Source organism: Capronia epimyces (genome assembly GCF_000585565.1).
Source record: "Capronia epimyces CBS 606.96 chromosome Unknown aczIQ-supercont1.7, whole genome shotgun sequence".
In the NCBI taxonomy this organism is placed as follows: Eukaryota; Fungi; Ascomycota; class Eurotiomycetes; order Chaetothyriales; family Herpotrichiellaceae; genus Capronia; species Capronia epimyces.
The window spans coordinates 562,259-585,987 of record NW_006912910.1 but is presented as its reverse complement, the minus strand read 5'-3'; the positions used below and the strand labels follow the sequence as shown (position 1 = coordinate 585,987).

The window sequence follows — 23,729 nt, the reverse complement described above, 5'->3', positions numbered from 1 at the left end:
TCTGCCCTGTTGGGTCTTATCTTGCTGTCCCCGGAAGGCCATGGCTGGAGGAAAGAAGGTTTCAACACGAGCGGCCCAAGCGAGGCCGGGAGCTCCGCGAGGGCCTGGAGGAGAATTCAGCGTTGGAATCCGAGGTAGTGCGGTGAGGTTGAACCGAGAAGAAACGCCCGAAGGAGGGTGAAGACTGATGCGAGCAGAGCGAGTGGCAGTGGTGGGCTCAGGCCTGAGGAGCCTAGTGCGTCATCCAGCACAGAAGAGGCACCAGAGGCTCTCGCTCCAAGGCGCGGGGTGCCAGTTTGTGCTCGAAACCATGCGAGCTTTGGCCGGGTCAGGAAGCGTGGAGAATATTGGGTATATAATTAGAATTTAGTATCAGTGCAGCTTCTAGCTTCTAGGAAGTAGCAGCCACATCCGAGGCGGCAGAGCAGACCGAAAAAAGAGATACACAAAGAAGCCTTTTCTTTTCCGCTGGCCTGGCGCAGCGCAGGCAGACTCCTCCGTACACGCTTCTTATCTTCTCGTGACTGTCCGATAACAAGGTACAGACCTCGAAGAATCATCAAGTTGGTATTTAATGTTGTTATTTGACACTTGCATGAATCTATGACCAGGCGATTCATCAGCTACCTACGGATTCTTGCTGGTACGGCCATCTGCGTGCTGCTCTTGAGTCGCTGCGACGTCATATTGACTCGGCATTGAACCCGCGCACGACACGTTGTGGTTCTCGGGCTCGCAGTCGCTGTATCACCCAAAATGTCAGCGAGGTATGGCCATTGGAACCAGTGATCGGACCTGCTGGCCAGATATAGTCTGTTTCTCTCGTTTGGAGCCGTAGATTGCTTGCATGGGCCTGCTGTCATTGTTCCAAGGACTTCACCGACTTTGCCGCCTCAGCAATTTTCAAGATACCTAGTTATAACAGAATTAACTTGATCTCTCCCATTTCTCCAATTTGGCACGTCCCATTCTCTGCTATAATCATTGACATCTCAGTTGCTGCCTCCGATATGGCTGCTGTGCAAGGAGGCTCCGCGTCAGAGGACAAATCGCCTGTGGTTTGTGTCTTGTGCGTCCAGGGAACACAAGCCCCAGCAATATCTGTCGAAACAGCACTAACGCCTCGTCAGTTGTGGCTCTTCGCCTGGGAAAGACCCGGTGCATTTAGAATCCGCGCAGATTCTCGCCAAATCCCTTCATGGAGCAGGCTACAAGCTTGTCTACGGCGGAGGAACCATGGGCATCATGGGCGAGGTAGCCAAAACCTTGGTGTCGCTCTCTGGCCCCAGCTCTGTGCGAGGTATTATTCCTCGTGCCTTGATCCGTACAGAGGTCGACAGCTCGATTCGACATGGAACCAACTCCAGCAAAGTAGAACGGACAATGTCACCCGAGGAGCTGCAGCGTATCGACAGCAATGAAGATCCCGACAGCAAGATTGTACCGGCCAACGAATTCGGGGCTACAACCATCGTCCCGGACATGCACACCCGCAAGCGCATGATGGCTCAATGTGTGGAGGCTGGAGGTCCGGGCTCAGGCTTTGTTGCTCTGGCTGGTGGCTATGGCACTCTGGAGGAGGTCATGGAGATGGTTACCTGGAATCAGCTGGGAATCCACATGATCCCGATTGTTCTGGTCAATGTCAACGGCTACTGGACTGGCCTTCTAGACTGGGTCAAAAATAGCATCAGAGAAGGCTTTGTTGGTGAGGGGGCGGCCAATATCCTGGTCGAGGTTAAAAGCGCAGATGAAGTTGTTGAGGCTCTGAGGCAGTATAAGCTAGCCCCCGGCAGATTTAAACTGGATTGGTCCAAATAGAGCAGCACAGCAACAGAGAACGAAGCCTAGAGAAACAGAAAAGAAAGAAGAGGACGGCATCATTGAAGCAGGATATCTAGCTTCATCAATGCCCTGACCACGGAACGTCTTGACCACGCCATTCAGGCAGCCTTTGCGCTCCAAACGCCGTGCGATATGCATACCGGTCCCAACTCACTACAAATCCGTCTCCATAGCTTCACCATCCGCATCATCTGCCAGTGTAGATTCCACGTTCGCCTCCAGAAGAGGTGCAATGTCCTGACCATCATACAACTTGAAGTTTTCCAGCTTCTTTCTGCCATTCTTCTCGCCCACGCCTATGATCGCCAAACTGGTGTTGTCGACAGTCAACTCTTTGTCTTGTGCCAGACTCTCCTTCAACGCTAGCAATGCATGCTTGATCAATTCGTCCCGACTGGAATCTGCAAACTCTTCCAAGTGTCTTTCTAGATATGTGCGAGCCATCTGACTTCGGGCCCCAATGGCACAAGCCAGCATCTCTTGCGTAAGACCGGACGGCGAGAACTCGAACAGATGTGGTCCCAGGTCATCGACACCTGCAACTAACAGCCCGACGCCATATGGTCTTTTACCGTAGTGCTGAGTGTTCGACTGAGCGCGGTCACCAATCATATTAACAATCCGTTCCACTGGTATGGGTCGACCATAGGTCATTTTGGAGGACAGTGATTGTTGCTTCATGAAGTTCGAAAGAACGCGGGCATCAGAGGCGAGCCCTGCAAGCGCAACTCCGAGGTGATCATCGACGCCGACAATCTTTTTCTGGTATGAGGATAGTTCTTCTGCGTTCCTCTGAGTAATGTGAGCATGATTTGCCCCACGAACAGCGAGCTCATGTACCAACCTTGACAGCAGTCAGGACGACATGCTTCTTACTCACAACCCCGACAACGACCGAACCTTGTTTCACGGCCTCCTGAGCATATTCGACTTGAAAGATCCGGCCTTGGGGGGAACTGCGGAGTGTTAGCATACCACACAAGGACGGTGTCTAGGGAAACAGCCTCACAAGGTGACAGAGTCGTTGTCGTAGTTATTTCTGAACATAGTGCCGGCGTACTGATTGATACAGGAGAGCGAGGGGTGGTTCGATGGTAACTGAGAGAGAGATTGCGGGTTGCAGATGGCCTCTATGGCAAAATCGCACAGAGCCAGGCAATGGTAGACGCGCAACTTCTAGTTAGGCGCGATGTCCCAGATCGGAGCTTCTTCTCCACGCCAGACTGCGATTAACCCCCAGCCACAATGCCACTTCACATCATCGTCAGGGCAAGACGACCACATTTTATTATGGTCAACTCATTATTCAAGGCTTTCTATATTATCTTTCTGGCATAGCAAACCTGTCAAGCTCCCGTTGCGGTATCATTCTCCCACCTCCCCTGGTGTCTCAAGGCCCTCCAGTCTGTGTCGCGCACGTTTTCAGAACAGGCACCAGGTTGCTCGATCCAGCTCGCATCAAGCCTCAGTCATGACGGCCGGTCTTAAGACAATAATTGCTCTTTCTTTTGTACGATGACCTGCGAATCCATCGACTATCATGGGTATTGACTCGCGCACAGGTCCTTGCGATAGGATTCCTCCTCGTCATCCTCTCGGCTGCGTTATTCCATAACTTCCTCACGCTCATCGTTGTCGCAACCTATGTGGTAGCGCCGCTACCCAACTGGATAGCTGGAAGATGTGCCAATCCAGATGATTTCATTGAGAGCAATTCAAGTGCATGGCTGGACCTGGGCCGATTTGTTACGGGGTTCCTGGTTGTGATGGGCATTGGTGCGTTTTCCGGTCTGGACTTTCGAGACACTATGCTGACAGCATCATACAACAGCCCTTCCAGTCCTCCTAGCACACTGTGCACTTATCCAAGTCCCAGCCATGGTCATGTCAATTATCGGAGGTTTGCTGATATACGGGACTATCATCAGCTTTTCCCAGTTTTTCAAGGAGGAGCAGGACTTCTAGCCTCAAGCAAGAATGACTGAACTTATATGCATGTGGAGGCGCAATGATCTGCTTGATGTTTACTTGGTCTAGGGGGGTGAACTGGAAAAATTGGGCGAGACTACCGTGGACAAGATTTTACCTATTCGTTCTGGCCGATTGCATGAACGACACTCTACACATATCCCCATGTCCGAACCTAATCTGCGATGGAAGATTGCATCGCCGCCCTTGTCATCAAGATATCGACCACCTGATACTATTCCTGCTTGGCTCAGAGACTTGTGCACCTGAGTTCATTAAGACTTTGCCCGTGCTAGGTCGAGTGTCGTAGAGGTCCCTTTAGAGGGCGTCGCCTATTCCACTTTCGCTGCTGTCCGTACATATACGAAAAAGTTCAAGATTCAGCTTGGGAGCGGAGTGCCATTCTATCATACGTACCTACCTATGGAATCCTGTAGTATTTTGTGTTGAATCAAGAGAACGAGAGTGCCTGTCAGGTGGTACCGAAGCAGCTGTCATGCATGTCGGGATTGTGTCCCGAAGCTCCGGTGCCACCATCACCAGCCACATTTACAAGGGCCTTTTGTGACACACTGCGCCTACTAACTTCACAATTGCAGGACGACATTCCACTACCTTGAACTGCACACGGTCACAACTACGTTCATTTCATACACTATCTTAATCATTCTATCGAGCGCACGCATTTGTATCAACATGTCGACGGACCGACTATTCCGCTTCCCGAAGCCGGCGTGGCTCAACAGCGCCAACACCCGGACCGCAGGCGTCTACCTTGCGGGAGCTTTTGTATGCAACAAGCACCATCTATTCCCCCGCTGGCCAATTTCTTGAAGTGACGCCTTGACTGACGAATCTTGATCTGTTTCTAGTTCTCTCTCGGCTTCTTCTTCTTCATCGACGCGAGCGTCTTCTCCAAATCTCCCTTGAACGGCTCGATTGTGCACATCACTTTTGTCGACTGGATCCCCGTCATCTGCTCGGCGCTTGGGATGCTGGTGATTAACAGTATCGAGAAGTCGCGCTTGTCGGCCGACAGCTTCTCGTACAGCGGGAACGGCGTCGCCTGGAAAGCGCGCACCGTTCTTTTCCTGGGGTTTGCACTCATGGCGGGTGGGCTGGCTGGAAGCGTCACTGTCATGGTGCTCAAATATCTATTCAAGGACTATGCCCTCCGGACGGTCTACATGGGCGTGGCTAACGTCGTGGCAAACGGCCTCGTCATGCTGAGCTCCGTCATCTTGTGGGTCAGCCAGAACATGGAGGACGACTACACCTATAACTTGCAGCTGTGAGCGGGATCCCAAAAGTCTAGGTGACGGGTGTTGGTGGGTGTTGGCCATGACTCCCAAGGCTCTTGGACGCGGATAGACCACTACGGCTGGCAGTGCGCCACGAGCAATGGAAATGAACAGCCGCGTTGCGGTGGAGGCGGCGTCGGCACGGCTAGGGCCATTGGGTTTAAGGCAAAGCATTATCAAGTGTATAAGTCAAGCGGGCAATGGTATCATATTATCTGAAGTGCCGCTCCAGCCTTTCTACTCTTTTATCGCTGGACTCTGGATTACTTCTTAATGTTTAGCCTCAGAAACCTCTCCGAAGGTACATCAGACCGGGAGTCTGTGCTTGTGGCATTTTTTGTCCTGGTCATTCATTGCCAGTCCAGGCGCCAGCCTAAAATGACGAGTCCTCCCTTGGGAGCTGGTGCCTTCTCGAATCCTTTTGAATATATTTCGCCTCCAGGGATCTACCCTCTGTTTTCGACGCCACCTCGTTGGAAAAGTCGGGTGATTGTGGATTTGTCTTGCCAGGCGCTGTCCAATAATCCGCGTGGCAGGTAACTGCCTTTCTTGTCTTGGATCGCTGTCGCTGTCGCTGCCGCTACCTCTCTCTCAGTTTTCCCATGATTGCGTCAATGACATCCATATCCGCCGCGGACACCTGGTCGGGCCCGACGATATCCTTGGGTAATCGCTTGACGGCCTCATTCATGGCCGGCTGATAGTTCCGGACCCCAGAGCTCAGGGCGTAGACGGCCTTTCTTCGCGTAGCCTTGTCCTCGTCGCCGAGAGCCATTCTGCACAGCTTCTCTATGCCATTGAGGCCTAGGAGTCGTTCCTGTGCTTTCTCGTTGTTTTGAACCGCGGTGCCGAGGCACCAGGCCGCCATGCGTCGCAAGTCCGCCACTGGGCTGTCGAGTTGCGACAGAAGTGGCGTCCACAGTCCGAGCGGCTCCATGTTGTTGGCGTTGTCCAGGTTTTCGATCAGCTGCTCGAAGTTGTCGAAGGCGATCATTTTGGCATCGTGCGTGACTTCGGGGTCCGAAGACTGGACGATAGCTATGGCTTCACGCATCAGGTCGGCGTCGCTGGGACCGCCCATCAACGCGCGCAGAGCATCAGCCGATAACCCTCTGGGTTCTCTGGCCGGTTGGTCCTGTGCGCTAGCTGAAGGTTCGGAGTTTTCAATACCCCATTTGAGAAGTGAATTCAGTGTTGGATCCATGTCAACAGATTTTTTTCTTAGATGTCCTGTGTACGCTCTTATCGCTATGGAGTCAACGTCGGAGGTCAACGTATGAAATAGATGAGCCTTTATTCAAGAGCACATTTGTTTATGAGTATTTTGAATTGCAATTGATCTGGAGTGCCAGTGACGGGCCTGGGGCGAGGTTAAGGCTGAGAGGTTAAGGCTGAGTCTTGGCTGTGGGAGGGATGCGAAGTACAGGTACTAACATCTTCCAGTACCTACCTTGACGTTCTCCACGTTTCCAAGTGATGATTGGTGGCACCAACCCTCAAGGTCCGAGCGTAGGTGATGTTGCTTGACAGAGCAGCATGCTTGGATCATGGATCCTTAGAGACCAAGTAAAGACATGGTCATCCAAGGTAACCTCTTCTCATATCCCGAAGTTGCAGTCGGATTAGGTCGTGGTGCCGCGAGAACGCGTAATAACACAAATGGCAGTCGGTGGCGGTGAGTCTTTTCAAAAGACGTTTGGTGATGGGGCCGCCTAGTCGTTCTGACTACGCCCATTCAGCACTGGGTACCCCATCATTGTGGCTGGTACTTACAGAGTACGGATACCTACCAGGCACCTACCAGGCACCTACCAAACACACCGCATTTCAAGGCTAAGGCAACGCACACCGGTGTTAGTCGACAGGTGGGCTGGGGTGACCCCCTAGACGCGAGCTCCATTTGTCTGGACTGGTAGACCCAGATATTTCTAGGCTTGTCTGAGGAATGGAATGAACTCAGTATAGCACGGCAGGGGGGCAGTAACTCCGTAGAGGCTGGAATGCAGATCTGACCCATATAGTATGGAGTACCGAGTACCCATACTGTCTTTCAATACAGTACGGATACTCCGTACACTGCTCGCGGTGGAGTCTAGAACAAGTCACCTAGCATGGACGGGATATAAAAGTACCTTGTGCCTGAAGGTATCAGTCAGCGTGCGCTGCACCCGACGAGCTGATGAGATGTCTGCCTTAAACACCCGAAATTCTGATATCTCGCAAATTTCACATTGTCACATAAGGTGGCTTGCTAATGGTAGCTGCCTAGATTTCCCAGCTGTGGTGATGAAGGCTCACATGAGGACAGAGCATTGCGTGGCCCTTGCCGCCACCCAACCGCGGAGCACTATTTCTGGCCGGTATCCGTCACATAGCAACCTATCATCGGGAAGAGCGTTCTTGCCTGTTAACCTTTTGGCTCACATTCTGCGAATGCTGCGTGGCAGGCGCTGAATATCGATGTGCTTCAATGTCGGCCGACAGCCACAATCACCTATTAATTAGGCACCTAAGTAAGCAAGGTACCTAGTCCCCAAGGTACGAGTACCTAGTAGATAATCCGGACTTGCCGGTACGTCAGACAGCACCAACAGAGTCCAACTAAGCAGTAGTAGGGGGTTGCCTAACTAAAAGTGGTACCCCAGCAGTGCTAACGTAGTACGGAAGACTACGCCTCCTCCGTATCAGTTAATTAATCGTTGGGTGAAGATGAAGGCGAAGCTCGAGCGCCGGGTCTTGGCGCAGCTTCCCTCGCCCACGGCACCGCCCACCGCCTACCGCCTGCTCTTCAAATCAACCACCTCACCCTCTTTCTCGCAACATTCCAGCTTCGTCTCCATCTTCATCCTTTCTCACCTATCCACTCCCCTGCCTCGTCGTGCCCGAGGTTCTATCTGCCACCCGTATCTCGAGTCTCTCGAACCTTACTATTCAGCTTGCTCTGTCCATCCCCCCTCATCTCGACCTAGTCTAATCCGCCACAATGGAAGGTAAGCTGCACCCGATCCAAAGTCCACCGGCTTCTCAAAGTCGAGGTCATTATCTGGATCAATGCTGATGTGTCTTCCTCTCTACAGAAGAAGTTGCCGCGCTCGTCATTGACAATGGGTAAGCGCCTCCCCTTACCCTGCTTATCAGTCCCCGCCTCGTCGTTCAACTCGGCATCCAGGCACGAGTGAGCGATGGGCGGGATGTCGGAAGAGCAGGAACTATAGTGACATGACCAACATGGTGCTGACAATAACCTTGCTAGCTCTGGTATGTGCAAAGCTGGCTTTGCCGGTGATGATGCGCCACGAGCAGTATTCCGTAAGTTCGGCCCGCGATGCAACGCCTGCGCCCTCGGGTTAAAATGCTGATAACTCGATAGCATCTATCGTCGGCCGACCTCGCCACCATGGTATCATGATTGGTATGGGCCAGAAAGACTCCTATGTTGGAGACGAGGCCCAGTCCAAGCGTGGTATCTTGACCCTCAGATATCCTATCGAGCACGGTGTTGTCACGAACTGGGACGATATGGAGAAGATTTGGCATCACACCTTCTACAATGAACTGCGTGTCGCTCCTGAGGAGCACCCGGTCCTGTTGACTGAGGCTCCTATCAACCCCAAATCCAACCGAGAGAAGATGACTCAGATTGTCTTCGAGACCTTCAACGCCCCCGCCTTCTACGTCTCCATCCAGGCCGTGCTCTCGCTGTATGCCTCCGGTCGTACCACTGGTATCGTGCTTGACTCTGGTGATGGTGTCACTCACGTTGTCCCCATCTACGAGGGTTTCGCGCTTCCCCACGCCATCTCCCGAGTGGACATGGCCGGTCGTGATCTGACCGATTATCTGATGAAGATCTTGGCCGAGCGTGGTTACACTTTCTCAACCACCGCTGAGCGGGAAATTGTTCGAGACATCAAAGAAAAGCTCTGCTACGTCGCACTCGACTTTGAGCAGGAAATCCAGACGGCCTCTCAAAGCTCGACCTTGGAGAAGTCCTATGAACTTCCCGACGGTCAAGTTATCACCATTGGTAACGAACGATTCCGAGCTCCCGAGGCTCTCTTCCAGCCCAGTGTCCTCGGTCTCGAGTCGGGCGGTATTCATGTTACCACCTTCAACTCCATCATGAAATGCGACGTCGATGTTCGAAAGGACTTGTATGGCAACATTGTCATGGTAAGTTAGGCCGATCCCTTTGCTTCTGTTCGAATCTGACATCCTTGCAGTCTGGTGGTACTACTATGTACCCAGGTATCTCCGACCGGATGCAGAAGGAAATTACTGCTCTCGCCCCATCCTCCATGAAGGTCAAGATCATTGCTCCACCTGAGCGCAAATACTCGGTCTGGATCGGTGGATCCATCCTGGCATCTCTTTCTACCTTCCAGCAAATGTGGATCTCCAAGCAGGAGTACGACGAGAGCGGTCCTTCAATTGTCCACCGCAAGTGCTTCTAAACTCCTTTCAAACATTCTGGAATGTTTGATACTCAATTGAAACGCAGCAATATTCTAGAGGCAGCAGTGAACGACGTTAAGATCATGAATGAAACCTAGGGGCAAGCGGAGCATAGAACTGTGGAAGGCGAAGTGGGTAGTGAAAGGCCAAAAGTTATTGGGAGCTAACACTGGCACGGACAAGTCTGATACGCCGTAGGGGATTCAGACCAACTGAAGTATGTATCGAGAAAAAAATGACATCTTCAAGGAGCAGCACCATTCCAATAGGGTCTAGAATGCAATTCTAGCAAGTTTAGGTTTTTTTTTTTGTCCTTATCCTGGTGTGACTGCTGAGCGGAGCGAGACCGGCTCTGTAAGGAGATATCTGTACAAATCGTTCACCTCTGCTTAACACCTTGTACATATGTCGGTACATCACCCGAGACTTCCTCGACTGTTGCACCGTCCTCGGCAGGCTCTAGAATCTTCCACTCACAGCTGATGCCTTCGTCGTTGAATTTCTGGACAATCACACGAGCAATGGCGTCGAAGTTCTCGGTGGCCAGGGCCAATATCGTCGGACCAGCGCCCGAGAGACATATTCCCAGAAGGCCTTTGTGCGTCTTCGGCGACATTGAGGATAAAATGGCGGGCAAGGCGGGGATCAGTGTTTTGCGGTAGGGTTGGTGGATTTTGTCTTGCATCGCGCTGTAGATGAGCTCCGGATCAGGTGGAGAGTCGGAGAGGACGGTGGTCAAGAGTGCAAGGCGTTGCAGGTTGAAGATCTGTTCCAACCCGGGGCAAGAAAGGTTAGTGAATGTTGCGCGTTGGCTGCCGAACAAGAGATGGCATCTCTTCCTATGTTTTTGGGGGTTTGTAGAAAATGAAAGCACAGTGCCTTACCATATCCTGCCGTGAATAGTTCTTGGGTAATACCTCTCTGGCCTTCGCAGTGCTGACTTCGAAGTTGGGGATGATGGCCAGAGCCTTGATCTCCTTGGCCCAGTTGAACCTTCGGTAGTGGCCGATGTTCTCTGGAGGGATTGGCGGGGTGAGTCCCGTATCAATCCCGCCGGCGGGCTGAGGGAGGACCTCTGAGAGCGGCACTTCCTTGCGCGCCATGTCGAGGGGGTCGAGCTCGTTGAGGTACGTACCCACGAACCCGCCGTACAGGGCCGCGGCGACGTTGTCCGGGTGCCGCTCGACCATGAGGCAGAAATCAAGCAGGCGCGGTTTCGACAGCTTCAGATTCCCGACCACGTTACCTAGCAAGACTCCGGCGACCACCGCGGCGCCCGACGAGCCCAAGCCTCGACCCAGCGGGATCGGATTGTGGATGTGCACGTGGGTCTGGGCCGGGAAGTCGTGCTGGTCGTGGCAGCGCAGAACGTACAATGCCGTCCGTGTCAATAGGTTGTTGCCCGGGTGCAGGTCGATTTCTTCCGCGCCCACGCCCGTGTACGACACCGTACAGTTGAGAGGGATAGATGGGTCGGAAGGTTGGGTGCGATCGATGCTCACGCGTAGCTCAAGGTACATTGAGAGCGCGAGCCCGATCACGTCGAAGCCCGGGCCTGCATATGATGGAGACACATAAGTTTGAGATACAAGCTGCAGCTGAAGACCGAAGTTGCGCAGACTGTCTGGTAGGAGCTGATGCCCACAACTGGCGTAGATCATGACTTACCAATATTGGCGGATGAGCATGGCACCTCTAGTCAAGTTAGCTTCGGGGGGACTGCACCTAAAGCATTTTGGAACATAAGGTAGCACTGACTTATGAGATACATGGTTAGAAACTGGGGCCCCAGAAGGGCCAGGGAAGACTGAGGTTGGTGCGTTGATACGGCGAGTTGATTCTCGATCGTTGTGGGAGTAGATGATGGTAGTCAGTCGAAGACTTGCTGATCTTTTCCCCAGATCGTCCGTGTATGGTTGGATTTATCTCTGGTGCAAAGCAACTAGAGTACGATCTTGTATTGACTCACAGCACAAGCTTGCGGTCGAAGTAGATTCCCTTCGGTGAATCGAAAATCCTCGCTGTCGTCGGCTAGCCAATCGCAGGGCGCAGTGAGCCAGACATCACGTGATGTATACGGATAAGTATAATTATCCTGGATGGCTTTTCTATCTTAAACTGCGATGTGTTCCCATTGACCGATTATGCTGTAGCATGCAACCTAGGTAGGTGTTAAAAAGGCTGCGCATCTACTTATTACAACGAAGTCCCAGCCACAGTGCCAGCATATATCATTCACATGTACGCCAGAATGTTTGCATGTCACTCTATACGCAGTGTTCCACCGTAAAGCCGCCAATTCTCAGCAACCAATCGGAGTGAGCAAAGATTTTTATCAGCCTTGGCATCAAATTGTACCAGCTTCTAGATTTTCCATGCTGGATGAATGAAAACTTTTGATGTCGGCCCCTGATGTTGGACAGTGAAATCCCGGGGTTCGTCGCCTTCTGCCGTGGATGATCCATTTCCATTCGCTTTTCTAACGTAAGTTTGACCAACGTTACGCCGGAGTTGTTCTTCCTCACCCCTGTCTGTCTTGCCAACCAGCAGTGAGAAGCGTTGAGGATCTTTGCCAGACCGCGGCGCGTCGTTTGCTCAGACGCGGCTTGCAGGGCCCGTTGGTTTTACATTACCTTCTGTCGCGGCGTTTATTCTTTGCTTGGTGGCAGGCTTTCAAGACTCAGACGGTCAGGAGTCCCTGAACTGACTTCTCGCAGCTCCAGACTCGGACCGTACAGTTGCTGCTCGCAGCCATGACGGAAAGGCTACGCATACTAGTCATTGGCTCCGGCGGGCGCGAACATGCGCTCGCCTGGAAATTGGCCAGGTCGCCGTCCGTCGATGTCGTCCACATCGCACCTGGCAATGGAGGAACGGAATCTGACAAAGTCATTAACGTGAAGATCGCGGCCGATGATTTCACAGAACTGGTTTCATATGCGAGGAAGCATGGGCTGAACTTGGTGGTAGTCGGCCCGGAAGCACCACTGGTAGACGGCATTGAAGGCTTCTTTCGGGCGGTCGGCATTCGCTGCTTCGGCCCCAGCAAAGGCGCTGCGCGGATGGAAGGATCCAAGGCCTTTTCGAAAGACTTTATGCGAAGACACGGCATCCCAACAGCAGCCTTCCGAAACTTCACAGACTACGAGTCGGCTCGAGACTATCTCGACTCTGTCAACCATGACGTCGTTATCAAAGCGGATGGATTGGCTGCTGGAAAAGGCGTCATCATTCCCACCACCAAGAAAGAGGCACATGATGCTTTGAAGCAGATCATGGTTGCTCGCGAGTTTGGATCTGCCGGCTCACAAGTAGTGATTGAAGAGTTTCTTGAAGGCGAGGAGTTGAGTGTCCTTACCTTCAGTGATGGCTACACGATAAGGTCGCTACCGCCTGCTCAGGACCACAAACGTGCTCTGGATGGAGATCAAGGCCCAAACACTGGAGGCATGGGCTGCTATGCACCTACAAGAGTCGCTTCGAAAGAGCTGATCGCACAGATTGACAGAGAAATTGTCCAACCTACCATTGACTGCATGCGGCGCGAGGGCATGCCGTTTGTTGGCATGCTCTTCACTGGGCTGATGATCACCAAGAACGGACCGAAAGTGCTGGAATACAATGTCAGAGGAGGCGACCCCGAGACCCAGACTTTGCTGCCGCTTTTGAGCGACGAGACAGACCTCGCCAAAGTCATGCAGGCCTGTACCGAGCACTGGTTAGATGGTGTTGACTTGAAGATCGAACCCAAGTTTTCTGCCACTGTGGTTGCCTGCGCTGAAGGCTACCCTGGCACGTACGCGAAGAACAGGCCTATCACATTGCACACACCCCCGGAAGACGTGCTGGTATTCCATGCCGGGACTGGCAGAGACGGAAAGCAGGTCGTGTCGACAGGAGGCCGTGTGATCGCTTCAACAGCAACGGCAGCGACCTTGGAAGAAGCGGTAGCCAAAGCCTACAAGGGCATGGCCACGATTAAGTTCGATGGAATGCACTTCAGAAATGATATCGCCCATCGGGCGTTCAAGAGAAAAGCCCAAGGAGAAGTCCACGAAGAAGCTGCAATGACGTATGCGTCGGCCGGTGTGTCCATCGATGCAGGAAATGATCTAGTCGCCCGGATCAAGCCAGCTGTGAAAGCAACCTCGCGACCTGGCGCTGACTCCATCATCGGCGGCTTTGGTGGTGGATTTGACTTGACAAGAGCCGGCTACCACGAGAAATCACCCATGTTAATTGGTGCGATTGATGGGGTTGGCACCAAGCTCAAGATCGCCCATGCAATGAACGTTCACGACACAGTCGGCATTGACCTGGTAGCCATGAACGTCAACGATCTCGTTGTGCAAGGTGCCGAGCCACTGATGTTTCTTGATTGCTACACTTGCAGCATTCTGGATGTCGACATTGCCAGTGATTTCATTCGTGGCGTCTGCGAAGGATGCAAGCTTGCCAATTGTGCACTCGTCGGAGGTGAAACAGCGGAAATGCCAGGTCTTCTTAGTGGAACCGAGTACGATGCCGTCGGCGCCGCGATAGGAGCTGTTGATACTGCAACTGGCAAAAGAGTGTTGCCCGACATGGAGAGCATGGTTGAAGGCGACGTGCTCTTCGGCCTGGCTTCAAGTGGTATTCACTCGAATGGCTTCTCGCTGGTCAGGCGCATTACCGAAAAGATGCATCTCGCTTTCTCAGATATGGCACCTTGGAACTCGGAAACAACCGTCGGTCGATCTCTCCTAACTCCGACACGTATCTATGTCGTCTCCTTGTTACAGGCGGTCAAACGAGACTTTATCAAAGGGATGGCACACATCACAGGTGGCGGCCTGACCGAGAATGTACCGCGAATGTTGCCAAACCACCTGGCCGCCGAGATTGATGTGTCCACCTGGGACCGCCCTGCCGTGTTCAAATGGCTCCAAAAAGCCGGCAATGTTAGTAATGAAGAGATGAGCCGGACCTTCAACAATGGCATCGGCATGGTGCTTGTTGTTTCCAGTGTCGCTTCCGGAGAAGTGAAGAAGATCTTGGAAGCTGAAGGCGAGACGGTGTTCAGGATTGGAAGGCTTGCTGGCCGACAACAAGGCGGTGAAGGTTGTGTCCTAAAGAACCTGGATTCCTGGAACTCTTCTTAGCCTGTGACATGGCAGAATACGAACCTGCGCATATAGGACAAGATGCAATGCATTCGCTCAACAACTCCCCTGTGGACTGCAGAAGTCTCTTGTTCAACATGAGCTGAAATGCTCACGCACATCTATCAGTTCGCTCATCGGAGGGTTATTCCTCCAGCAATCTGACCCGCAATCTCGTGGACATTGAGGATAAGCAATCGCAGGGCATAAAGGAGCGCTTCGTGCCTTTTGCTGATCACCGCCCAGAACCCATTCTGCGCCCCAGTACAAGGGCCGTCGAATTTATCCACGCTTCCTACCACCTCCAACGCACCTTGGCGTCGACAAGCGGCCATTTATTGTCAAGAATGGGCGCCAATAAAACCGTCCTCATCACTCCCATCCGGGGCATTGGCCTCGAACCTTTCGAGTGCCTGGTTTATTAGCTTCCAAAGAACGACGTCGAAACCATACGCAGGCCTTCTATGCTACTTTGGCAGAGACAAGCTTTAACCTAGAGATTCAAGTTCTGCAGCTCCGTTAGACAAGACGCGATCTCGGTTCTGATGCGTGTCTTACGGCCTTCTACATCAGAAGGGCGCGAAAGATCGCTACAGTTCGTCAACCACAGTCATGCTTAATGCACGTTGGCGCAACTGTAGGGCCTCCGTGGGCAACAAGCGGCCAGTGAAGCAGATGGCGACATGTACATGATCCAGCTCCGTGAGGGTACCCTAAGAGGAAGAGCGGACGGTGGTTGCAATGCATCCTCGCGGGGTTGATATTCCCAAGGTCCCGTGGCTGAAGGAGCCAATGCCGGTACTGCACTGGGAGTAGAAGTCATGAAAATCGTTGACAGACTGAACGGGGCCAATGTAGCGAACTTTTCCACATCGATAGTATTACTCTGCCCTTGCGATCATCCAGGTTTGGTCGAACGAAGAGCCTGCTGAAGATTGTTGGCTGGACTTCGCTGGTCACCCGGAGCGGAGGTACTGCAAAGATATGCAAATTGCACATTTGAAGAGGAGGTTGGCGCCGCAGCCTTTCCAATCGCGGGCTGCCCAGGCGGTGATATCGCCTACAAGCAATATAGGAGAGCTGCAGGAAGGAAATGAAGCACGTTTTAGACTCCTAGTATGAAGTTCTGGTAATAGTATGTAGTACGAGTAAACTACGCCCCGGCAAGGCTGGCTCCGCTGATGCCAAGCCCGCCTCGGCAAAGAAAATGAAGGCATTGCGGAACTTGAACTTGGGAAGTTCTCGCCCGCAGCCTGGTGTCTGGCAATCTCCCATCTTCTTTTCATCGCAGTCTTTCCTTTCCGTTCTCCTCTACTTGAACAAAGGCATATTTGTTATTATATCACGAGCCGCCGTTTCCGTTCTTTAAGGGGTGTCTCCGGAGGTTGTCCTCCCATGCTACCCTTTTCCGTCAAGCAGCCCATATGTCTGTTATGTCGACTCAAGCACAGCACACGGGCGATCACGCCAATTCCACGAAAACCTGCCATCCCTCTTGATTCGCGATATCTCTCCTCCGGCGCCGTTCGAAATGCATCGCGACCCGGCCGAAGTCCCGCAAATGGGAAGCGTCCATCCCGAGCTCGGAAGTCTGTTAAACGAGAGCTGCCCCCAGCTACCAGTAGCACATTGACTGGCGAGCAGAAAAACAAAATCAAGGCTCTGACCGATTTTCTGCCCCTGCTGCAGGAGCACGCCCAAACCCTCGTACCGGAAAATGCGCCAACGGTCGCAGGACTGACCCTTGAACAAGTACTGGGAAGTTTCAAGCCTAAATCGCGGGCACTCCGCCGGACAATACCTATCCTCCAAGACTCATACGCTGGGAAACCCTTCCATACATTGAACTCTGATCTCAGTCGCCTCATATCCCTGACCCCGCGTGGGAAGACGGATGTCATCGACGATGGGACGAAGAATATCTTGAGAGGTCTGGGTATTCTCAATGATTCTGTGGTTCAAGAACCCGAAGCCAGTCCGGTCAAGGCAAAACCGGGTCGTCGAAAGGGCGCTCCTAGGGTCGAACGACCCCTCCCCATCCTCAAAATCCGTCGACGAAGCAGCAAAGGCCTTCCGCTATCTCCCCGAGAAACATCGTTGGGACAGATGGTCACTGGTGCAGAAGAAAGAATTTTGAGTAGACCCAAATCTGCCGAAAAAGAAAGGATTGCGACGCTGGATCAGGCGCACCTAGAAGTCGCACGACTTGATAATTTCGCGTTGATACCAGTGGAAGTTGAACGTTCAAAAGTGCCTACCTTAAGCCATGACTTATCGCGCGTCCTTTTTAACCCTGGTATCTATCAACTACAAGATCCACGCTCGAGAGTATGGAACTTTGATCCTTACCTGGGTAACATTATGCCCGTGTCCGAGTTCAATTATGACGCCCTAAACAGGTATATCACATCCTCTGAGGATTCCCATCTGCGAGACGTGGCTTCGAAACATAAAAAGCGCTATATTGGTTCTACTTCAAGCATGTCAGGTGTTTTGGCTCATTTCCACTTTCTCCTTTCGGCGTGGCGTGAGTTAAACACAAACAATCTAACTCGGGGGTTTAAAGACGAGGGAACTTCTTTCACTAAAATTCAGAGAGGACCAACGGCCATTTTCCTCCGATACAAAGATGGCGTATATGCTGTTGACGCGGACAAGGAGTTTGACTCAGCAAACATCTTAATGAGCCTCGGTCGATCCATGGAGAAGCTCCTGACTTTGGATAAGGATGACTACGAACGATATCGAAAGACGCACGATGCGCAGAAAGACACCCAAATGCATTCGACCGAACCTGAAGCATACCACTATAGCGAGCTTGGGAAGTTTCTTCTGCGCTCCCAACTTGACGCGCACGATCCCCGGCTTCCTGGTACGGGCATGTTTGATCTCAAAACGCGGGCAGTGGCGGCGGTCCGTATGATGGTCCATAAGCACGAAACAGGCGCTGGCTATCAAATCAAAGAGAGATTTGGCACCTGGGAGTCATTTGAACGGGAATATTATGATATGATGCGTTCAGCCTTCCTCAAGTACTCGCTTCAAGTTCGAATGGGTCGGATGGACGGAATCTTTGTCGCTTATCATAACACGGAACGCTTGTTCGGCTTTCAGTACATACCACTCCCCGAGCTGGACCTGGCTTTGCACGGTCAGACCGACCAAACATTGGGCAACCGAGAATTTCGGCTGAGCTTCAAGCTTCTCACCGATATCTTCGATCAAGCGACGGCGCGATTCCCCGACCAGTCTCTGAGGTTCCATTTCGAGGCGAGAGAGGCCACGCCAGTTCAGGCGCCTCATATGTACATTTTCGCAGAACCGGTTTCTGAGGGAGAGATCGCTGACATCCAGAGTAAAAAGAAAGAGGAGATCGAAGCCTACGAGCAGCGGATCTTTCACTCTAAATCGCGCCAAACACAGATTCCTCCAGATGACGAGTGGGAGGACGCTGCGCCCGAGGAGGAGGAGCATGATGACTCGCCGGAGACGGAGGCAGCGTCTGCAAAGTCCGCAGATCAACTAGAGGCAGGGGACACTCCAACATCCGCATCAACAGGAGGAGAAGGTATTGGATCAACCCGTGGGTCGAATGCGGCCGATGTTGGCTTTTCGCAAAGTCTCATGGGCGTTGACCTTTCCATCACCGACAAGTCTGAACCGAAAAAAGAGCAGGCTAAGCCTTCCGAATCAGCGCCAGAGCCAGCCAGTCAGAAACCCATCCTGGCTTGGAAATTGAACATCCGCAACATTGTGAACGGGCTTCCCGTCAGCCGACCTCAAAACTTGAAGCAGGATGACAGCTGGGAAGTTCAGTATACATTGACACCCTTCGCCGAAGTGTCCGGACATCGAAATTACGTGCTGTGTAAAAACCGTCGGAAAGCGGTGCTGGAGGCACCTCAGGGTGAAGACGAAGCTGTCAGCTACTACATCCAGCAATTGGTCTCCATGAGCCAGAAAGGAGCAGACTGGCGACGGAAGTTAGACGAGCTTGACGCCCAGCGGGATAGAGTCGTTCTGTATGGCAACCGCATGGCTGGAGAGAAAGATTGAGGTTCCCTCACTTGCCTGAGATCATGTATATTACCCCCGTCGCACGGGATCTTGTGCGACCGTCGCATAGCCATTAATCTTACTCAGAAGCGCCGTCACAATCAGCAGAGATCTCGGGCCGCGATTCCCAAAATATATGAAAGGGGCCCTTCCCGTGAGCTGTTCCGAGACCTTGGTTTGAGGGTGAGACTCCGGTGCACAACAAGATCATTTATCTGTCTGAGAAGACAATCCCAAAGACAGACTGGGTGACCGACCAGAGACATGTTTCATCAACTCTTGTTATTATTTCTTGTTCCTGAAAACAGTGAGGGGGTTCTGAGAGGGTGGTGCCACACTTGCAGAGGCCAGTGGATTTGGTTTGAGCCTAAACGCGTGGAACTGGTCTGCTTCCCTATCGTCGTCCAGCCATTGGTAAAGTACCCATACAGAGTATCCGTACATATGTCAGTGCGCGGGGCGACGGAGGGACAGGGCTAAGGACTGCAAGATGCCTACTTCCCGTATGCATATTGCTGACGCCAGGCAGATCGCCCTCGATATTGTGCAGTGTTACTCCTCCGCGAAGATCATGTACCCGTGCAATACTGAAGAACAAGTATGGAGTAAGCGATGGATGAATAGAACAGAGCAAGGACGTTGAGTTGCCACTGCGGCGTGGTTCGGCAATCGAAGCACACAGTAACCCGTACAGTCTTTGAAGAGAATCGAGATTGCGTCTGCAAGTCTCTGCCAATCGTAGAGTAGGTCGCAACGACTTGACTCGCTCGCAGCAAGTGTCTCAGCATCATCCGCGGGCGTTGCTGATCGGGGAGCCCTGCATGGCCTGCATGGGGGGGAGGGAGCAGCTGAGAAGCCGGTTTAGGCTTCGAAAGAGAACCAGTCAAGCAGCATAGTGAAGCGGCGCCGCCCTGGAGAACGGAGACCTCGCCCACTGCCATCCTCTGACGAGTTCCACCGCCGGCAGAAGTCAATACAACTCTCCCTCCCATCAATCACGAATTAAATGGCCCCGGCGGGAGAAAGACTACCTACGGAGTACTCTGTATCCGTACATGGATCTGCACCTGCGGAGGTTACGTAGTACCTCACTACAGCTCTCTTTTCGTTCCTCCACCCTTCGCTCATCCCGCAGCTTTATGCCCACCCTCCAGCCTGTGCTCTGTCCTACCTGTTAAGGCTCTCCGGCTTCTGCGGTGTCCTATTGTTTCCTTGCTTGGCCTTGGTCACTTCAATACATTGTTCACCGAGCATCACCAAGTTCCAGACACGAAGCACAGCCTCCGAGACCTCTCCGCCACGGTCTGCCTTCTTGAGAAGAACCCGGTTTCATGCCGCACCTGCCCCTACATCCAGTGAAGTCCCGGCTTCCAACTGCATCTGGTAAAAGAAAAACGGGCATAAGAGCTGGGAACAATGCCGGGTAGAGTGGTGGTCTACGAGTGCTGAGGTACGGGGCGGACATGACTGGTCCCAAACCAAGAAGGAGCCTCTCGACCCCGGACAGATCCAGAAACGTCTGCGTCGTGCGACTTTTTGGGCCGTGAGAGTCTATTAAAGTCATCGTGGTGTCAGATGTCATCGTCGCCGACATGGCCGACAAACGCAGGAGGAAAAGCCTCAGCATTTTCCGCCAGAAGATGGACGCAATTCCGCCCATACAAATACCCGGGAGTCCGACAGCAAAACTTTCGAGCGATTCGCATCTTGCCAGTCCCATCTCCTTGGATCAGCCGAGCCCCAAGGCCCGCCCTAAGACTTTGCAGAAGGGCAGTCGGACTTCTGTCTTCGGATCTCTACGGTCATTACACTCCCTCGATGAAGATGAGAAGGCCGCCTTGACCAGATCGGACTCCAAAGCCTCATCCCTTTACGAAGACGGTGAAATGAATATCAGGGGACTCTTGGGCGATCGGGTGCTGCAGTATGGCGAGGTTCAAGCTGCAGGCACCAACGTCTTCAGGAAGCGGACCCAGTTCATGGTTTTGACCGAATCACACCTGGTCCGCTTCAGAAGCCAGTCCAAAGCTGTTGAGATGTTCCCCAGCATTCCTACCAGTGTTGGCAAGGGGCACACTCCGCGCACATCCTCGGTCGGCTCGTACTCGGAGCTCCAGATGGTGGCGTATTCGGATATCACTTCGGGCATCCCTCTCGACCAAGTCATCGCCGTATACAAGATCGATGACAGTCGGCCTTTCGTTACTGTTGAAGTCGCTTACCTCGACGAACGAACGAGAAGGGCGTCCGTGATGCAGTTGCAACTGGCTGAGTTTCGAGAAGCACATTTATGGACCGTTGCCATCCGTATGGCTGCCCGTCAGGCAAGGTCTCTGCTGTCCCAGCAAATACCGGATTCAACCTTGGAGCACCTTGCTCGAGTTCTTGAACGGGAGAGGGACTATGATCCCCAACATTTTCACGTCTTCAAGGTTGTGCAGCGGTCGGCGAACAGATCTGTAGGCAGAGCATCCAGTGAAGACCTGACTAGGTTTGGTTCCGGAATTTACTACCTTGTCATTGGTCTTTACAAAGTTCATTTGGTGCCTTTACAACGCAGTTCGACGCGGTCATCAAGCACCTCCCTCACTGAGATCGAGGCAATGACCTCTTTCGCCATTGTCGGACTGAGTTCGGTAAAGGTCCTGGCAGAAGAAGACGCCTTCCAGCTGGTGTTCAAACCGCCTATGGGCAAACCATACACCGCTCAGCTTGCTTCCTTTGCCGCCGGAGAGATTGCGCTTTGGCTGCGATACGCCTCTGAGTATCTGCGACCCGAATGGCTTAGAGTCCCCTTTGCCTTCGATGTTCCCGGAGAGCTCGAAGATCAGATGGATCCTCCGGATTTTCCCAAGGAAGATCATGACTGCTTCGATCGTACACTCATTGCATATTGTGCAGGTTATGATGTGAATACTTCGCGGATCTGCTATTCGGTGGATTACCATTGCGAGGATGCCCCTCGCTTTCAACTCCTTCCCTCCTCGACCGGGGTCCCATATTCATCGTTGGAACTTCTCGCCGTGTTTCGAGCCCTTCGCTACAACGAGTCGTTCACTTCGATATCGTTTGCGCGGATTGATCTGAGCCCACTCCGGCACTTATACGACGCCTTCAGCTCAGACACGGACGGATTATTCACACGATCTGGAAACCCAACAAATATAGCTGGCCACCAGGACTTACACGTTCTAGGGCAGGAGATCCGAGCATTGGCACTGAAGAGTCGTAGACTAAGACGGCTCGACTTTTCTTACACTCTCCCTCAGAGGGTGCTGGCAGAGGACGAACAGCCTATAGACTGTGGCATTCTCGAGGCACTGGCACCGTTGTGCAAGAAATCCCTGACTAATGTCGATTGGATCGTGCTCACTGGACTGCGGCTGGCGGATTCCGACCTAAACTACCTGGTCGATGCTGCTTCCGAGCGGAAATGCCATCTTCGCGCCCTTGAAATCGGCGAATGCGGCCTGTCAGTGCACGACATTGATGTCATTCTGTCTGCTCTCGCCGTGCAAGAGAGTACAGTAGAGGTCGTGGACATATCTGGGGCGCAGGGCCGGTTCAGTCCCGAACTGTTCCAACGAGTCATTGGTGCTTTCACGCGAATTCGGCGATTGAATCTCACCCGGGTCCAGAAGACGGCCGGTCCGGAACCACTGGTGGCCCCCGATGCGTTATTTTCCTGGAAACTTGAAGCGCTTCACCTGTCTCAGACGACTCTCAACGAACAGACAGTGGAATCGATCTCAATGTATCTTGCTAGCCCGAAATCCGATATCCTCCGAGAGGTCCATGTCAACCAATGTGGCCTCACTGGACGCGATCTTGCAACCTTCTTTCAATCTATGGTACGGCCAGACGGGCAGCCGCGGGTGATGCATGTGAGTGCCAACGAGAATCGGCTGAAGTCAGGGAACACGGCGCTGTTCAAGACCATTGCCCAGAGCTTCGGGCCGACATCGTTGAGCATGCGGATGATGGACTTTGACAAGGAGAGCCATTTTCGAGAAATGATCAAGGCCCTGACGGCCAACACTACTTTGCGCAGCCTAGATATCTCTGGTGCTTCATTGCCGTACGATGCCAGTGTAGAGACGTGCGAGGCGCTGAAGGAGATGTTTGCCACCAACCAGACACTGCAGGAGTTCGACATCAGCGGGGAGCATGTGCACCTAGATGCGACTCGGTTTGGAATCGGACTCAACCTCGCGTTGCGGGGCTTGGAAACCAACAAAACACTGAGAATACTCCGGATTGAGTATCAGGGCCTAGGATTGCAGGGTGCAAACACATTGGCGGAGGTCCTCGAGAAGAACGACACGCTATTGGAGATTCATTGCGATCACAACGACATCAATCTACAGAGCTTTACCGCGCTGGTGGACGCACTGGAGAGGAACCACTCCCTGCTTTACATGCCGACTATGGACCATGACCGAGCCAAATCTTTGGAGAAGGTGCATCGAGAATTTGAGACGATGGAACACGTCGAAAGCCCCAAATCTTCCAAAAGTGGCGCGACTATCAAAAAGACCCTCACCGGGGCGTTGACCGGTAAAGCGCATCGACATGGACACGGACACGGACACGGACACGGACATCGACATCGACACAGCAATTCCCAGTCGTCAACGGCATCGTTCACCGATCATGATGTGTCAGCCGTAATCCGAACGCTGGACGACAAGTGGAACGTGCAGGTTGCAAGGATGGAAAAGTACTTGTTTCGCAATTATTGTCTTTCACAAGGCGTCCCGTGGCAAGATGAGGCAGCTGGAGGAGAAAACGGAAACCTTGCGACGACGGCCTGTGGGGACTCAATGGCGCAGCTACTGCAGCATGTGCAGCTTGATAAGACTCCGACAGGGGATAATCCGACGTCGTTGGACTACTTGGATGAAAAGCTAGGAGATGCCGGCCAGAGGGTGTTTCAGATGCCCGAGGACTGAAGCCGTGCTGG

The 23,729-nt window shown here is 52.8% G+C and overlaps 10 protein-coding genes across 10 annotated transcripts; 7 read left to right on the top strand and 3 right to left on the bottom strand.

Moving 5' to 3' along the window:
• Window positions 1-1,010: 1,010 nt before the first annotated feature.
• On the top strand, window positions 1,011-1,821 carry A1O3_08018 (uncharacterized protein; the record flags this gene model as incomplete). Its single annotated transcript, XM_007738119.1, has 2 exons — window positions 1,011-1,069; window positions 1,131-1,821. The coding sequence occupies 2 exons, from the start codon at window positions 1,011-1,013 to the stop codon at window positions 1,819-1,821; spliced, it is 750 nt and encodes a 249-aa protein (XP_007736309.1).
• A 177-nt stretch (window positions 1,822-1,998) lies between these two features.
• Window positions 1,999-2,892, bottom strand: A1O3_08017 (20S proteasome subunit alpha 6; the record flags this gene model as incomplete). Its single annotated transcript, XM_007738118.1, has 3 exons — window positions 1,999-2,637; window positions 2,690-2,801; window positions 2,855-2,892. 3 exons carry the CDS (start codon window positions 2,890-2,892, stop codon window positions 1,999-2,001), a joined length of 789 nt encoding a protein of 262 aa, XP_007736308.1.
• A 424-nt stretch (window positions 2,893-3,316) lies between these two features.
• Window positions 3,317-3,810, top strand: A1O3_08016 (uncharacterized protein; the record flags this gene model as incomplete). Its single annotated transcript, XM_007738117.1, has 3 exons — window positions 3,317-3,355; window positions 3,408-3,621; window positions 3,677-3,810. The coding sequence occupies 3 exons, from the start codon at window positions 3,317-3,319 to the stop codon at window positions 3,808-3,810; spliced, it is 387 nt and encodes a 128-aa protein (XP_007736307.1).
• Window positions 3,811-4,509: 699 nt separating this feature from the next.
• On the top strand, window positions 4,510-5,108 carry A1O3_08015 (uncharacterized protein; the record flags this gene model as incomplete). The annotated part of the gene is made up of 2 exons (XM_007738116.1): window positions 4,510-4,602; window positions 4,686-5,108. The coding sequence occupies 2 exons, from the start codon at window positions 4,510-4,512 to the stop codon at window positions 5,106-5,108; spliced, it is 516 nt and encodes a 171-aa protein (XP_007736306.1).
• A 586-nt stretch (window positions 5,109-5,694) lies between these two features.
• On the bottom strand, window positions 5,695-6,318 carry A1O3_08014 (uncharacterized protein; the record flags this gene model as incomplete). The annotated part of the gene is made up of 1 exon (XM_007738115.1): window positions 5,695-6,318. The coding sequence occupies one exon, from the start codon at window positions 6,316-6,318 to the stop codon at window positions 5,695-5,697; it is 624 nt and encodes a 207-aa protein (XP_007736305.1).
• Window positions 6,319-8,519: 2,201 nt separating this feature from the next.
• A1O3_08013 (actin, gamma) lies at window positions 8,520-9,568 on the top strand (the record flags this gene model as incomplete). Its single annotated transcript, XM_007738114.1, has 2 exons — window positions 8,520-9,287; window positions 9,338-9,568. The coding sequence occupies 2 exons, from the start codon at window positions 8,520-8,522 to the stop codon at window positions 9,566-9,568; spliced, it is 999 nt and encodes a 332-aa protein (XP_007736304.1).
• Window positions 9,569-9,948: 380 nt separating this feature from the next.
• On the bottom strand, window positions 9,949-11,230 carry A1O3_08012 (homoserine kinase; the record flags this gene model as incomplete). Its single annotated transcript, XM_007738113.1, has 2 exons — window positions 9,949-10,335; window positions 10,454-11,230. 2 exons carry the CDS (start codon window positions 11,228-11,230, stop codon window positions 9,949-9,951), a joined length of 1,164 nt encoding a protein of 387 aa, XP_007736303.1.
• Window positions 11,231-12,322: 1,092 nt separating this feature from the next.
• A1O3_08011 (uncharacterized protein) lies at window positions 12,323-14,710 on the top strand (the record flags this gene model as incomplete). The annotated part of the gene is made up of 1 exon (XM_007738112.1): window positions 12,323-14,710. One exon carries the CDS (start codon window positions 12,323-12,325, stop codon window positions 14,708-14,710), a length of 2,388 nt encoding a protein of 795 aa, XP_007736302.1.
• A 1,395-nt stretch (window positions 14,711-16,105) lies between these two features.
• A1O3_08010 (uncharacterized protein) lies at window positions 16,106-18,766 on the top strand (the record flags this gene model as incomplete). The annotated part of the gene is made up of 1 exon (XM_007738111.1): window positions 16,106-18,766. One exon carries the CDS (start codon window positions 16,106-16,108, stop codon window positions 18,764-18,766), a length of 2,661 nt encoding a protein of 886 aa, XP_007736301.1.
• Window positions 18,767-20,358: 1,592 nt separating this feature from the next.
• A1O3_08009 (uncharacterized protein) lies at window positions 20,359-23,718 on the top strand (the record flags this gene model as incomplete). Its single annotated transcript, XM_007738110.1, has 1 exon — window positions 20,359-23,718. The coding sequence occupies one exon, from the start codon at window positions 20,359-20,361 to the stop codon at window positions 23,716-23,718; it is 3,360 nt and encodes a 1,119-aa protein (XP_007736300.1).
• Window positions 23,719-23,729: the final 11 nt, after the last annotated feature.